The 17,545-nt window shown below is 35.2% G+C and overlaps 1 protein-coding gene across 1 annotated transcript in view; it reads right to left on the minus strand.

The window, feature by feature from the left end:
- SEMA3C (semaphorin 3C) overlaps positions 1–17,545 on the minus strand; it is a 174,666-nt gene that overhangs the window by 13,267 nt on the left and 143,854 nt on the right. Inside the window, exons 12-14 of the mRNA XM_047097367.1 lie at positions 11,591–11,679; positions 8,360–8,401; positions 4,989–5,146 (exon numbers count right to left, since the gene is read on the minus strand). Of these exons, the coding sequence (XP_046953323.1) occupies positions 4,989–5,146; positions 8,360–8,401; positions 11,591–11,679 (289 nt within the window). The remainder of the gene's footprint in view (positions 1–4,988; positions 5,147–8,359; positions 8,402–11,590; positions 11,680–17,545) is intronic.

The following is a 17,545-nucleotide window of genomic DNA, read 5'->3' on the forward strand; positions in this document are numbered from 1 at the left end:
TGTGTGTGTGTGCAGGTGCGCACCACATCTTTACTCACTCATCCATTGAGGAACACTTTGGTTGTTTCCATGTGATGGGGTGCACATATCTTTTTGAATTAGTGGCATTTTATCTTCAGATAAATACCCAGAAGTGGAATTGCTGGATCATATGGTAGTTCTAGATTTAATTTTTTGAGGAACCTCCATACCATTTTCCATAGTGGCTACACTAGTTTACATTCCCAATAAAACTTTCTTCCACATCCTCTCCAACACTTGTTATTTATTGTCTTTTTGATAATAGCCATTCTAACAGGAGTGAGTGAGTTGATATCTCCTTGTGGTTTTCATTTGCATTTCCTGGATGATTAGTGACACTGAGCACCTTTTCATGACATGTTGGCAATCTGTATGTCTTCTTTGGAAAAATGCCTATTCAGAGATGTCCACTTGTTTTTTTAAATTATTTTATTTTATTTTATTTCATTTTTTTGCTACGAAGTTGGATGAATTCTTTATGTATTTGGATATTAACCCTTATCTGGTCTATGGCTTGCGAATATTTTCTCCCATTCAGTAGGTTGCCTTTTCTTTTGGTGATGAAGTCCTTTCTGTGTAGAAGTTTTTTACTTTGATACAGTCCCACTGGTTTATTTTTTCTTTTGCTTTGGAGTCATATCTAAAAACTCATCCCTAAGACTTATATCAAGGAGCTTAATGCCTATGTTTTCTTCTAGGAGTTTTGTGGCTTTAGGTCTTATATTCAAGTCTTTAAATGATTTTGAGTTAAATTTTGTCTATAGTGTAATATAGTATTCTAGTTTCATTCTTTTGTATGTAGCTGCTCAGTTTTCCCAACACCATTTATTGAAGAGACCGTCTTTCCCCATTGTATATTCTTCCCCTTTTTGTTGTAAATCAATTAACCATATATGTATGGATTTATTTCTGGGCTCTCTATTCTGCTCTATTCTATGTGTCTCTTTTTTATGACAATAGCATATTGTTTTGATTATTATAGCTTTGTAATCTAGTTTGAAGTCGAGAAACATGATGCGTCCAGCTTTGTTCTTCTTCCTCAATATTGCTTTGGCTATTTGGGTCTTTTGAGATTGCATACAAATTTTAGGATTATTCATTCTAATCCAGTGGAAAATGCCATTGGAATTTTGATAGGATTATACTGAATCTGCAGATTGCTTTGGGTAGAATGGCGGTTTTAATAATATTTATTCTACCAATCCATGAACATGAATTATCTTTCCATTTATTTGTGTCTTCAGTTTCTTTCATCAATGTCTTGTGTTCCAGCATACAGGTCTTTCACCTCCTTGGTTAAATTTATTCCTAGGTATTTTATTCTTTTAACGCAATTGTAAATGGGAATGTTTTCTTATTCTCTTTCGGATAGCTCATTATTAATGTATAGAAATGCAACAGGTTTTTGAGTGTTGATTTTGTACCCTTCAACTTTACTGAATTCATTTATTAGTTCTAACAGCAAACCTATGATACATGGTTTCATATCAGGCATGATATTGTAACATTAAAAAATTGCAAGGTAGTTTCAGCTCTTTCTTCATTAGAAGGAAATGATTAAGATCATGATTTGTGGTATTAGGATGACAATGTGAAATCTACCTTTAAACATACATCTTAGAAAAGATAACTGGGGTTGTAATTAGAGGGAGAATATGAGAAAAAATCACAAATATGCAATGATAATCTATACATAGGATGGAATTTTACTTGAGAACTATTCTTTGTTTGTTAAATAAAAATGCTTGTTCACCAAAGCCAAGGTCTGGAAATTATGCAGGGAAGGAGTGTAATCTCCAGTTCCTTCACATTAGAGCTGAGAGGCTGGTATGCCTCAAGGACTATGGTAAGAATCACTTTGTAATCCTCACATCACTTTCATTCTTAGGAAGTGTGTTGCTTCTGGGACACCTGGGTGGCTCAGTTGTTTGAGCATCCAATTCTTGGTTTCGGCTCAGGCCATGATCTTGTGGTTTGTGAGTTTGAGTCCTGCACTGGGCTCTGCGCTGATGGCATGGAGCCTGCTTGGGATTCTCTCTATCTCCCTCTGCCCCTCTCCCACTCGTTCTCTCTCTATCTCTTAAAACAAATAATAATAATAATAAAGAAAGTGTGTTGCTTCAGCTTCCTTTAGCACTAAATCTGTTTAATATAGATGATTGTATTCTAGGGGTTAGACATGCCAATTTTTAGAACTCTTTGTCAAGAAAAATGTATTGTCCTACAAACAATTATGGTAATAATTTTTAAATATCACTGCTATCATAATTGGGAGTGCAAAACAAGTTTGGTAAAAAAGAATACCAGCAATGACTACAAATATAATTGATTTGAGATTACATGTGGAGTTTGCTTTCCTCATACTATGTGTTCAGGTTTAGATCTCTAGTCCAGTGCCAGCAGAAGATCTCAGGGTACTGAGGTTCTAAACTTCTGTGTAGAAATCAAAAGACACCATAGACTTCCTGCCTAAATCTTAAAATGACACAGAAGAACATGGGTCTTTGAACACAGATACTAAAAAGTATTGGTTTGGGGTGCCTGGGTGGCTCAGTCGGTTAAGCGGTCGACTTCAGCTCAGGTCATGATCTCGCGGTCCGTGAGTTCGAGCCCCGTGTCGGGCTCTGTGCTGACAGCTCAGAGCCTGGAGCCTGTTTTGGATTCTGTGTCTCCCTCTCTCTCTGACCCTCCCCCATTCATGCTCTGTCTCTCTCTCTGTCTCAAAAATAAATAAACGTTAAAAAAAATTTTAAAAAAATGTATTGGTTTAAAGAAAGGGTGTTCTCTTCACATTTCATGCCTTTAAATACAAAAGTCTTTCAAATTTTCCATCCCAGGCCATGCCTGTGTACTCCAAATTCATATTATATGAGATTGAACATCTCATAGGCACTGCTAACATCATCTTTCTCTCCACATACCTGCTCCTTCCATAGTCTTCTCTTTCTCAGGAAACCACAACTGCATATGCTCAGTTCTGAGGACTTGGTTCATTCTTCAGTCCTCTCTTTCTCTAACATCCTACATATAATACATCAGCAGATGCTGTGAGCTCTATCCAGAATCAGACCACTTTGCCACGTCCACCTCTATCATCCCTGTGCGAGCCACCATTCTATCTTACCTGGATCCTCACGGTGCCCTAACTGCCTTGCAGCTTCTGTCTCCGCTCTCCCCATCCACTTCCTATCCCAGGGCTATAATCCAGCCAAACCCAACCAGATGATCTTTTCAAACCAAAAGTCAACATAATATCATTCATGTGCTCAAAAGCCCTCAGTAGCTTTCTGTTTCACTCTAAACAAAAGCCTTCAATAACTTACTAAGTCCTAAGTCATCGTGCATTCTGGCCTCGTTTCTTCCTACCCTTCCTTTTTCTCATTCCACCATAGCCCCATTAGTTTCAGTGCTGTTTCTTGAACAATCTCGGTGCACTCCAGCTTTAAGGATATGTGGTTCCTCTCCCTGGAATGCTATTCTCCCAGATAATGCCTTTGTGCCATTCCTCCTCACGTAAGTCCATCTTCAAACATCACACCTTCAGTGGGACCATCCACTTAATATTGCAACTCCCTGCTTCCCACATCCTCTGTCTCCCTTCTTTGCCCTTTTAAAATTCATAGACCTAAAAAAACAATTAAAAATTAAAAAAAATCATGGACCTTATCATTATTTGATACACTAGAGGGCTTCCTTATTTATTTATTTTCTGTCTTCCCCCTCTAGAATTATTATCCCTCAAGGCAGGAATTTTCATCTTTTTATTGTTCTTGTTTTTCACGTTGTATGCCTAACTCTAGAACATTGCCTGGCAAATAACTGTCCCATGATACAAATTTGTTGAACTAATAGGTAAAAGTATCAGTACAATCTTGACAGGCAGAATACTTCTGTCTTTAAGGGCCTATATGTATAACAGAGAGTAAAGAAGCTTCACCCCAATGATTTTACTTGAAAATCATTAGTGCTTAAGGATGGTCCTATTTGCTCTCTCCTGCTGACCCTAATTTTGTTAGGTTTTGGCCTTGCCACCCATCATGACCCACATCAAGAGATGACTGAAAATAGCTATGACCTTGGCTGACCCTAAATAATGCATATTCTTTGTTCTATAATCAGTGTCACTACTGGTGGTCCCTTCCAACTTAGTGCAAGTTGGTTCAGAGTTTCCTATCTGAGCTTCTGCTTGGATAAATGGCACTTAGCCTCACATTGCCTAACTCTGTCAATCTGACCAGCATCCATGCACTTACCCCTCTAAGAGGTAAACAGCATGGACATCAAGGTTCTGAAAGCAATTCAGGGTAACCATGTTGGAGCAATGTTCCTGTTGCCAAAACTAAGAAAACGTTTGATTATAGAAATATGAAGTGCCACAGGAAACCCTAGGAAGGTGGAGTTTAATCATATACTGAAGCACATAAAAACTCAGGTAATGCAAAAATGTTACATGCTGTTTGAACTTTTTGATGGTCCACAGGATTGTGTAGCTACAAGAGCTTTCAGAGGAGAAATAAATTTTTCCAGAGAGATTTTTAAATACAGAGAACAAACTGAGGGTTGATGGGTCGGGGGGGGGGGACAGGAGAAAATGGGTGATGGGTATTGAGGAGGGCATGTCTTGGGATGAGTACTGGGTGTTATATGTAAGCGATGAATCATGGGAAGCTACCCTGAAGCTAACAGCACACTGTATACACTGTATGTTAGCTAACTCGACAATAAATTATATTAAAAATAAAATAAAATAAAAACCAAAAAACCCCACAAAAAGCCAAAGGACTGTATCCTCACATATCTGTGAAAATCTCAAGTTATAAAGCATAGGCATTTACTTCATTCATTGACTACACGTGATGCTGAACATAGCTACTATTTCTAACGCCATTGAAAAGAATACGTGTGGAGCATGACTCAGTTGTCTGGTAACATCGCTTTTGATTCTCAGCTGAATGTTTGGGACTCACCGCTTCCCAGTTGGGTAGAATCTTGAGCAAGAATGGCCATCCCAGGCACAGTAAGGGTCCCTGGCCAGGCAGCAGTCAGCACAGGCTGTACCATAGATGTGGCAGCGATGCAGAGACACTTGGGAAACCCCTTCATTGGAGCTCACATACAACTGTTGCTATTAGGGGAAAGATTATGATTTATTTCAGATGTGGACATTAAAGAGGACTTTTAGCAGGAACACGTTATAATATGTGTCTATACCAACTTAGATTCATTTTAAAATAGGCTAAAAATAAGAAGCGAAGTACAGAGGGTAGAAAGCCAAAATAAATAGAATTCTCCTATGTTAATATGCTTAGAACATTACCACTTTCCTGTTTAAAAAAAAAAAAAAGCTCAGAGCCCTATGTAGAACGGTAATACATTTTAGACATTGGGATTTATTGTTCTCTCAGATGTGAGCTAATATATTACAGATTTAAATTATGATGTTTGCTTTCTTTTTTGAGTGCACAGGCAGCTTTCTTTTTCTTCAAATATGGGAAACCATCACCTTGTAAATTTGAAAAAGTCAAGTCTAAAATAAAGGGTATTTTTAAGTTTAAGGAAAACAGTACACAGTATTAGATAAAATTGAAGAAAAACATGTTTCACATGCCTTTGAAAATAACATATTACTCATTAGAGGAATTTTTAATTATTTAGAAGAATATCAGCATTTATATTTAGATGTGTCTTAACTTTTCTGTATGACCCAGTGACCTGCAGCACCCTAAGTCATAAATAAAGATTTCACTCTCCTTCATTTGTACGATGTCAAGAGCTTCTTACGATGCTGCTCCAATTCTTTTATCTATGCATAAATTAGTTCTCAGGAGTTGAAAGATTAAGTTTCTAACGGACACATACTTTATAAAGAAGTGATATCGTATAATTCAAGCTAGAGAATCTCTAAGCTGGAACTTAAATATGTACATATATGCACATGTACACACACACACACACAGACATCTATACATATTTCACATATATACAACTTAAAATTTAAAATTTAAATTAACAGGGGCACCACTGATCCACTAGGTTCTGGAGCCACACTTCTGGGATTCAAATCCCAGTGCAACCACAAATACACTGTGAAACTTTTCTGAATCTCAGCTTCCTCTTCGATAAAGCCGGGATAATACAGTACCTATACCACACAGTTTTTTTAAAGAACTAAATGTAAGGGCTAACTCCATATAAAATCCTTAGAATAGTGTCTGACTCCTAATCTCTCAACGAATGTTAAATAACATAGTAGAATAAACTGCCAGTTAACTATCATCTTACACTTTTTTAATTCTAATTAATAATTTGAATAAAACCTCAGTGTACTGTTCAATAAAAAATATTTTATTCAGATCAATTAATTTTTTAGAAATTGGGCTGAAAATGATTGATCCCTACTTGAGACAATCAAACTATAGGAAAACAATAGCATATTTTGACAATAATAATTTCTCTAAGAACATTTCAAATAAGAATTTATTGAGTACAGATATAGTGAATACATCAGCTGCATCAAAATATTGTAAGGAAACTGGTTTATTTCAGGAAATAATATGGGTAGTTTTATTCTAGAAATTATCATTTGTATTAATCCAACTGTTTTGTGATATATGGAATGCAAGAATAAACTAGGGAATAAGGAAGCATAAAATAGAAAATAATATAATCTGAGCACTAGGGAAGGTACTAAATTCATGGTATTTAAATGTATATGAAATACCATCGATGATCTGTGCTTCTTTCTCACTGAAAATTTAATGTAGTATTCAGTTGTGCAAATGAGTTCCCCAAAACTCAAATAATTACCATATCCTAAATCTAATGATTGAAAGAAACATTTTTAATTATCTGTAATATAAGATGTTGAAGACAGATGTAATACTCAGTCTCTCCTGTGTGCATATGTGTGTTGCATACTGCAATTTAACGGAATGTATTGTGAACTATGAGTATACCAGCTGAATTTCAAGTTGTATTGTAACTTGTATTACTGTAATTGTATACTGAACTACTCTGCCACACAAATGGCTCTGTGTCCTTTTTGAATTTTATTCTGACACGTTCTCTTTTCATTAAGCTACTGTAAACAAAGGGCTTCCCTGCTGACTTCAAAGACAATTCTGACTTGGGATCAGCTCCCTAGGACATTGGGGAAAATGACGAATGGCTTCTTGTTACTTGGGAAAATGTTTGTTATGCACCACACAAACATTTTTACAGATGAGATCTTTAGCTCCATTGTACCCTATTTATTTTTCTTCATAAAATTGAGTCAAGTGAAAAGAGTACAAGACTGACTGTGGAATACTTCTTCATCTGTATCAGACCAAATAAGGTAAAGAACAGTAACGTTATGTCATCATTTCTGCTAACACTTAAAATCTTTATTCCATATTCCAAGAAAAATAGATCCCAGACTCTTTAAACAGTTACCAAGACCTGCTTTACTTTAGGCAATTTATATAAATTAACTCATTTGTGAGAAAAGCATTACCTTGTAGAGGCAGAAACTTGGGTCAGTGAAGTTTAATGATCTGTCCATAATTTATGGACAAGTTAGTATTCAAATGCATGTCAGTCCCACTCTGAAGCCTATTCCACTTTTGACTCTATGACTCTGTCCCTTAGAACTTTCTTCAGAGAGAACACCTGTGCCTGGAGAAGTACGTGAGTCACACACGTAGAGACTGGGATAGGGCTTTTCCTTTTCATGGTCATTGTGCATTTGCATGTGCAGGCACGAATTAGAAGATTAAACATTCCCGACAATCACAGTCAAACATTTCTTCCTCTAAACCTGAATCCTTATATGGTTTAGATTTGAGACATTCAGATTTTTTAATGATATGTATAAACTCTAAAAAAAAATAGCACTTCCTTAGAAATAAGCATAAAAGAATGCATTGCACATTTCAAACATGTGATAGCAGCAGTGACTCAAAAGAGGATTGATTACTCATTCCAAGCCCCTGAGAATGTCTGTGATGTTATAGTAGCCCAAACATTATGCCGAGTTCTTCCTACAAAAAGATTACTTTTATTTTGGTTGGCTTCACACACTGTAATATTTGAGAATATAGGATATATAAAATGTTGGAATATCTTGCTGTATATATTTATATGTTCTCCCCTGATGGGGTTTTATACAAAATAGACCTATTTTGTCTTCCATTAATGGCTTGTAAATGATGTACAAAAATTAAAGGTGATTCTGTGGTATCCTGTAAATAGTATTAGTTATTTTTCTAATACTAAAATTAATATTTTACAGAATATATTTTTCATCATAGTAAAGGTTTATAACATGCAAATAAAATAAAAACGGGGTTGTTTTTACCTTTTTGGATGAAATTTTCAGTGTTGTTATAGGAGCATGATTCTGAAAATTAAAAAAAAAGGGGGGGTCAGCTGTTAAAATAATTCTTTAAAAATATTTACATTAAAATGTTCTCTTTTCCGTTAAAATTCAAGAAATCATCATTTCTCTATATATGCATGTATACTTTCAAAGTTTAGCAACACTTGTCTATAAACTACATTTCCTTTTCTGGTGATAAAGATGGGTTGTGACACATATCTATGCTTAAACTAAAAAAAAAAAGTAGCAATTATAACACATGATCAACACAGTCATTAGAAAAGGAATAAAAATTTGAGAAATTTGAAAGAATTGAAAAAATTACATCTTGGAATATTGAACCCAATGAATAAAACTTAGGCTTGAATGGGGTGGGTAAGATGCTGTGGAATGGTACCCCATGTTATTCCTCCACAGCAGAAGCACTATCTGCATAAGATACTACCTTGCACCTGCCAGAGGTTGCTTTGGAAGGAGGTATTAGAATGAATCATGCTAAAAAAAAAAAAAAAAAAAAAAAAAAGAACGAATCATGCTTATTAATTCTTCTGTTGCAAACAAAGAAATATTGTTAGAAAATGTCCTCTTGATAAATGTGAATTAGTGAAAGTACCTAAGAATTTTCTGAAATAGTAATCCTTTTTGAAAGTCACTCTATTCATAAACTTTATTCTTAAACAAAATACACTTCCTTTCAAAATTAGACTTGCGATAACCTGATAAATATCTGTGAAGTTTCATTTGAATAGCTCCAGTGAGAGCAAGCACTCAAAATTAACTGTACCTACAATTATTTCGTTTCTAGAGGTATGTGTTCTTACACATGTTCAAAAGAGAAAATGGTAATATATCTAAACATTCATTTGCCACAGGTTTTGATCATTGTTTAGAAACACACACACACACATACAAAACATATTGCAATTTATATAAGTTAAGTTTGAGGAAGCTGGATGTATTTTCAGGAAATATTCTGGACAGAGGATTACAAGAAGAAATTATGGTTCTGCACTCTATAAAATAAACAAAGGGTCTGGTTTTTAAAAGTTACATTGTGTTTTCTGCAATATATCAGGGTGACACTTAGCTAAGGAGTTTGTTTCAGTTCAAATGCATTATTTCCTCACGTGCTAATCACAGTATATCATACACACCCAGTTATTTTTACCTCACATCAGAAAATATGACACAAATACCATGTTGAAGACAGTAAGTAACTTGTATTTGGTAACTGTGTCTCTGTTTAGCCATATCAATCACTGGCATAGGGTTCCATAAGAAAGCTCAACTTTTTTTAGTCTTGACTGACTCTATTTTTCCACTGAGAGTTTATTCTTCATGATGATAACACCAGCATAACTTATATAACAGACCATAAGTAGTTAGCACATGATCAGAATGACTCACGTTTCTTTAAGAGCTTTCCATAACTTATATGTTTGGGTTTGTGTCAAACTCAGTTAAAGTTTTCTGCTTATTAAAAACTGATATTTCAGAATTAAAAATGAAGCTCTGCAATAATAATAATTTTTGCTATCTTCAGGAAAATTCCAGAATAAAGTACTTTGCTATTTTGGCCAAGCCAAGTTGTCCTTATTGAATCGAATGAGGAAAACATATTTTATCTATAATGCAATTTTGGTTAATCTAGTGAAACGATCAATTCTTTTATAAAGCAAGGCGTAGAAAAAGCACTTGAAGGTACATAGTTAACATTTGGTAAGCACAACATTAATGCGCTAATTATGAAGAACCTTATGCCAAAGTGAGTCTAGCATTCAAAATTGTAAATTTAATAACATACTGGAAAAATTGCCAGAGTTCCTCAGATTTCATTTGATTATTTAAAAAAATGTTTTCCTTTAAATTTAAAATTTATTAGCATAACCCCAAAAAATGCATCTTGATCACTTACATGCTTATAAATTCAGTAATATATGTTCCCATATATTAATAAGTTAATATATTCTGAGTCTGCTCAACTAAGCAAAGCAACTTAACTGACCCAGCAATAGCCTGCTCATGGGAGTCCTACAGTGCTAATTGTACTGTTAAAGGCTGACTCTGGGGGCTCCTGGGTGGCTCAGTCGGTTGAGCATCCGACTTCAGCTCAGGTAATGATCTCACGGTCCGTGAGTTCGAGCCCCGCATCGGGCTCTGTGCTGACAGCTCAGAGCCTGGAGCCTGCTTCGGATTCTGTGTCTCCCTCTCTCTGACCCTCCCCCGTTCATGCTCTGTCTCTCTCTGTCTCAAAAATAAATAAATATTAAAAAAAAATAAAGGCTGACTCTGGTCTTTTGATATCCATGGGCTTTTTTTTTCCTCCCTTAATTGGTTAATTTGGAAATAGTAGTCTGCAATAGGATTGATTCCATGGTAAAGTATCTTCGTAGTCCTAACAGATCCTCTGGCTGTGTTTTATCCATTTTTCCAAGTATTTATCACATAAACCACTCGAACTTCAATGACTCATCTTAAGGAAGGAAGGGTGTGCAGAACACCACAAATCTGCTCTCCGGGATCACAGATACATAAAGAACAGGCACCTTTTTCTGAGCAGGTTATGTCTTTCAGGAATGAACTTCCTTCTGTGTGCCTTTTTATTGTTGTGGTATACTGTTTTTCTTTCTTCCTTTTTTTTTAAGCCCACATTTAAGAACAAAGAGAACAATAATGAAATCTCAAGTTCAGCAGAACATGAGTTTTGAGTGGTAAAGAGACAACATTTGTTTTATGTAACCAGAGTGACATCTGAATTGAAAGCAATAAAACAAGAGAAAGCAAAGTAGTTTTTTTTAAAATTCCTGGATAAAAAATTATGAGAAAGTTTATCTAACAATCAATAATGTAAAGCATTTAAGTTTCAGCGGCTTGTGAAGCAAATGATAAAAGCCCTTTCACGGCAAATTTTTTAGACCTTGACCACAAAAGCCCATTTATAAAAATAATGATGACCAAAATTCTTGGAGTCGTGATAATCGCTGAAAAAAACTAATCTTTTAATGTTAAGATAACTTCAAATGTATAAAAAAAAAACTTCAGTAAAATATTTGCTCTATATTTCTCACTTTATCTAGCGTTTCCTACCCTCAAACATTTATGACATTTATTTGATCTTTTATCAAGTATTTTTTCCTCCCAAGTGGCTCTAAGATGAAATAATTCCATCCATCACGCATGTTCCGAGATTAACAAAAGAGATGTTCAAACCTTAAAGACTTCTAACTCCTCCAGAATGAGCTCACCCCTGGAAGAGCTATTAGCAGGAAGAACCACCACCTTCTGCACAGTGCCTCGATCTGCATCAAAGAAAAAAGAAAAAAAAAACAACAAAAACTCAATGCAATGTAGGAAAGAAAGACATTTAAACACAAACCCACTGGCTTAGAATTTAGAATATTATTTATGTAATTAATTAGTCATCAAGAAAACACCATGTATATTCAACTATTACCATTTGCTGCATTCTAATTTTATTCCAAATTTCATGTTTATTTTATTTTATATTTTTTCAAACTTCGTATGTTTAAATTGAGGTAATATATAATTCAGACTGAACTAATAAGAACATCTTATATTTTGTACCTATTTGGTACAGTCAGAACTATGAGAGAAGAGAATGTCTGAATGTCTTATAAAGTCAAAGGTTCTGTTTCTGAACCAAGTGTGTATTCTTTAAATATTAATACATTATTGTAAGTTTGGCCCTTAAGAATATTAGTTAAACCTCCAAACCAATGTTATAAAGACGCTCCCAGGTTTTCATTAACACTGATACATAATGATTTGATTATCTGAGAAAAAGATGAATTCACAAATGAATTTTTATAATTGTACTATAAGCACTAGCACTAGAAATTTACATTTGATCTGTGGCCACGAGAGATTTCAGACACAATAAAATGTTTAACTCGCAATTCAAAATAATTTTCAAAGCAGAAACATAAATGTGTTATCATCTCAGATGTGGACACCTATTTACAGAATAATTCTACTGTTTTCACACACATATACACACATTTGAGAGAATTTTTTGGATATTCTTAAAATTCAGGGGAAAATATGAAATCAGATGGTCCAAATAAACTGAAGCAAAAAAAAAAATTACTCATATTTCCAATGAGATTGCCCCAATCTCATTTATTTGTCACTCAATAAATTGTCACTCAATTTATTTGAGTGACACCCAAATAAATGTAATACATACAGAAAATGTTATTTATGCCAATATTCTTAGTTAAATAGTTTCATATGTCACATAAGCATTTTATAGACATATAATTTTGCCACTCTACCAATCACATACATTTTCGGTTTAAAAGAAATTAGTTGAGATTCGGCAACGTGGGGTTAAAGCAAATTTGTGAATGAATGATATAGTAAAAATGTTATTTCCTCACCAAAATATTACAATATTACAATACAATACAAAATATTACAATATTACAATAATTAATGAGCTGTATCATAAGCATCAAGTCATTAGTTTTAAGTATGAACATGTAACTGTGGGTGTATAATTTGTAAAGATATATTATGGTCAACAGATACTGGAATATTTAAAAATTCTGATGAGAAATGTCAATAAGAGTTCATTTAAATTGAGTTGTACAGGACTTTAATCATTTAGTGATGAATCCCTAATTCCCAAATCTCACATCTCAAAGTGGTCTGTATTCCACAGGCAAGAGTATTTCTGACATAAAAGATCACATTTCACATTGATAGTTTCTATCTTATCAACCTAAATTGAAAGATTCAAAATAATTCTTACTTTTTTAAAAGTAATCTCTACACCCAACGTGGGGCTCAAATCATGACCCCAAGATCAAGAGTCAAATGCTCTACTGACTGAGCCAGCCAGGTGCCCCTCAAACAATTCTTAGTAAAAAATAAACTCTACTTTAAAATGTTACCAACTAAGGGGCGCCTGGGTGGCTCAGTGGGTTGAGTGGCCCACTTGGGCTCAGGCCATGATCTCACGGTTTGTGAGTTCGAGCCCTGCGTCAGGCTCTGTGCTGATAGCTCAGAGCCTGGAGCCTGCTTCTGATTCTGTGTCTCCCTCTCGCTCTCTGCCCCTCCCCCACTCATGCTCTGTCTCAGAAGTAAATAAAGATTAAAAAAAAATTTTTAAATAAAATGTTACCAACTAAAAAATTAAAACCTATTAATTATAATAAAAATGTTTGTACAGAAGAACAAGACCTAGAGATTTTGTCAGACCAATCCCTGTGCCCTGTGAGGATACAAAGTATGAGCACCTGATTTTAGAAGTTCCAAACTCTAAATTTGATACCAATTGGTACTATTTTCTTGGAAGATCGGTAAACGTGTGTATAAATTTGAAGTGAAAAACATTGGGCGATGCTGTGCAGAGACAGGTCACAATTAAAATGGATGAGTATGGTTGCAGGTGTTCCCCAATTTCTATTAACAATTCATCACCAAGAGCCTTGGAAACTTCTAAGGGAATAGGATGTACCAAAAACCCTAAAATAAAAACTTTGAAATTGTAACAGCTAGGTCAGATTTGTGTAGTATTGTGTGTGAGCACGTGTATGTGCGTGTATGAAGAATGAGAGTGTTTTTACATCTTTGTTTTAAAACATCTTTGTTTTGAATCATGTTATCATAGGCATTATATTTTCTTTTCTTTTTTTTTTAAAGAGGTCACAACAGAGGTTTATGGTTCCTTGCTGCAGCTTGTAGCCATTCTTCATGACAGCAATGACCTCTTTCTTGAGCAGAGACAGAGCAGAAACTGTGTAACCATACTCTCAAATAAAACTTCATGAAAAAGAATCTTGATTACAGGGATTCCCAAAGATAAAACTATCAGCTCTGAAAAGAATTAATATTCTCAAATGAGACAACTGGCTCCTGTTTTTAACGTAACGTTTTAACTTACTTTGTGAGCCATATTTCACACAAATCATCATTACTTTTGAAAGAATCCACAACAAATAGGCACACACTTTATTCATGCCATTTATAAAATATTACCCAAAGAGCGGCTATAAAAATGGTTTAATAAAAAGATAAAGCAATACATGCTTTTGACTCCTTTGCAATAAAAGCTAGAGCATCACTTTTATTTATTGCTTGTCTTTCTATTTTAGTTATTTTTTTGTTGTGCTGGTAATGATGAGTAGATTCCCTTTTATTTTAAGGCCATTAAGATAAAAATATATTTTTCTAACAAATAAAACTGACTGTCAACTTGTCTGAAATTCTTGCAAAAAAATAAGCAAATTCAAAAATTGGTAACATTTGTATTTGAAAATCAAGTTCAAACAAAATCATAGAAATGCAAGATCCCCAGAGAGAAACACATATTTATTGGATGCCCACTATGTGTCTGGCTCTATGATAAAAATATATTATTTAATTCTGACATTGAAGAAAATAAACATCCATTTTAGTTCCTTTACTTTTCCACCTTTAGGCATGTACTGGTACTTATGAGCTAGCATTTCTGCAGCGTTCTTCATTACACTGGTTCAACTTTCATCAGTACATCACAAATGAATATATCGGTTCTTACTAGAATTCCATATATTAAAGTTTTATATTCATAAATTAGAATAGTCATTCAAATGTGTGGATTCAAATATGAATAGAATAGCTTTAAATCTTTGTGGTGTTATTATTTTTTTTTTAAATTTTTTTTTCAACGTTTATTTATTTTTGGGACAGAGAGAGACAGAGCATGAACGGGGGAGGGGCAGAGAGAGAGGGAGACACAGAATCGGAAACAGGCTCCAGGCTCTGAGCCATCAGCCCAGAGCCCGACGCGGGGCTCGAACTCACAGACCGCGAGATCGTGACCTGGCTGAAGTCGGACGCTTAACCGACTGCGCCACCCAGGCGCCCCCTTTGTGGTGTTATTAATCATCATTATTAATTTAGGTTTCATGAGACCTTAAAGTTATGTAAATTGGGAAGCCTTTTAAAATAATATAAAAATACAAAAAGAGTTGTTTGTGTCTTCCCCCAAACAATTACAAAGAGGAACTCTAAATTTTATGCTAAGTTCACCTCTAATAATTAGTTTAGCTTTCTAAGAAAGAAGAAAAGAAAATTGTCCATAAAATTGGACAATGCATTCCTTACATTGAAGAATCTCTATCTAATGAAATCTAATCTATAATATCTTATCAGTAGAATTTTATTGTCCAAGATCATCTTTCACAAGTCAGCAAAAGGTTGAAAATTTTCTTCTTCAGTTAAATCTACTGCTCTGTTTCTTTTATTGATTTCCCTTTATTCTACGGCTACCAAGAATGCATTCAATCTCTTTTTTACATCCCTCCACATTTATCTTTATAATTTCTTCTTCTGGTCTAAGCATGAGCACTCACTTCTGGTATACTTATCCAAATTCAAATCCAAATCTTATTGCTTGTCTTTCTCTGGGCACTGTGCGATTGGCATTATCCTATTTAAAATGTGGTGCTCAGAATTTTACCTGATTATGTAGTTATTTTACCAAATGCCAAACCTCACTGAAACTGGACTATTTAAAAGACACAGCAGTAGGGACACCTGGATGACTCAGTCAGTTAAGCATCTGACTCTTGATTTTTGAAGGTCATGATCTCACAGATCATGTGGTGGAGCCCCACATGGGGCTCTGTGCTGACAGCACTGAGCCTGCCTAGGATTGTGTCTCCCCCTCTCTCTGCCTCTCCCCTGTTCATGCTCTCTCTCTCAAAATAAACATTAGATGCACACACGCACACACATGCGCGCGCGCACACACACACACACACACACACACACACACACAGAGTTCTAGTAGTTGATCAACAACTTAGATGATTGGTCAGGATCTCTAGTACTTGCGGCCAGGGGAAAAAATATCCTAACTCTACATTATTTACAAGGTTCTACTCTGGATATCTTTATATTTCTGCCTTCATTACAAACTGCCTGATTCCCACTGTCTCTAGTCCAGATTCTGAAGACATACGTCTAATTTGGTCCAATTTAATCTCGACTAAGCACAACATACACTAGTATTTAGAGACCGATCAGTTGTCAACGCTTAAGTATCCTTTCATTCAGTTTTGACACCAGAGAAGAGCCAATACACAGGTAATTGCCAATGGCTACTCCCTAAGTAGACCCATGTTAATGGGATAGTTACTCTCAAAATGCAGTCATGGTAGATGTCTACAGCTTTTTTTCCAAAACATACAAATCTTCAGTTTCCCATATAGAAAACACTTTTGAGGTCAATAACTAAGTTGACTTGGGTTATCCGCCACCCATTTTCACTCACTGATTTAACACAAAATTACTGAGTGCCTTCAGCGTGTCAGGCGCCATATCCAGTATGGATGCAAAAATAAATAGGCAGAGCACTCAACAGTTTATGGTCTAGAATTTATGGTTTTTTAAGTAGTAAGTGTGTTCCCATTAAAATGTTAGTCATTGAAAGATACACATTCCAAAATATCCATAAAACTTCCAATTACTTATGTCTACATAAAGCCATCTCTGTACCTTTTAGTTTGAAGATGATAATATAGTTATCAAATGTCTGCTTTCTGAGGGTAGTGAGAATGGCATTCCTTGAATATACTCAAAACATAAATCCTTTCTATTGTTTTATAGAATTTGAGGTATTGCTTTTATTTCCTTGGGGTAAGCTCCATACCTATCATACATTTACAGTGAAGCCGAGTATACTTTTTCCCTTAAGCCTCAGTTTGCTTGTGTGTAAATATAAATAATAATTATACCTTTGTAATGGATATCTAAGGCCTACCCTCAATCACTTCCCTTTCTTTTGATAATAACACCCTGAAACATCTTTTGAAAACACGTCTCTCATTCTCAATCTATACAGTTAAGGAATGGTGTGTATATCTCTCGTCCAGCTCCAGGGAGATGCCATGACTTAGGCCTGTCCAATAAGAGTATTCCTTTACCCTGGTGATTCATGAAGGAGTGGGCACAGAAACAAGTCAGGGCCCAGCCTTCCCTGGGAATTAGAGATTTGTGAACCTCCTTCTTTGTGAGATCAGGGCTATTAAAGACTTGTAAATCTGGAGGAGCAGGGCCATCCTTCTGACCACATGCAGGGACTCCATGTGAGAATGAACAATACAGAGGAAAGTAGAATTGAAAGAGGGTGAGATAAATTCCTGAAAACATCAT

This window comes from Lynx rufus, unplaced genomic scaffold (genome assembly GCF_022079265.1).
Source record: "Lynx rufus isolate CCGP_SWC_20201006 ecotype Redwood Valley unplaced genomic scaffold, mLynRuf1.p SCAF_4, whole genome shotgun sequence".
Taxonomy (NCBI): domain Eukaryota; kingdom Metazoa; phylum Chordata; class Mammalia; order Carnivora; family Felidae; genus Lynx; species Lynx rufus.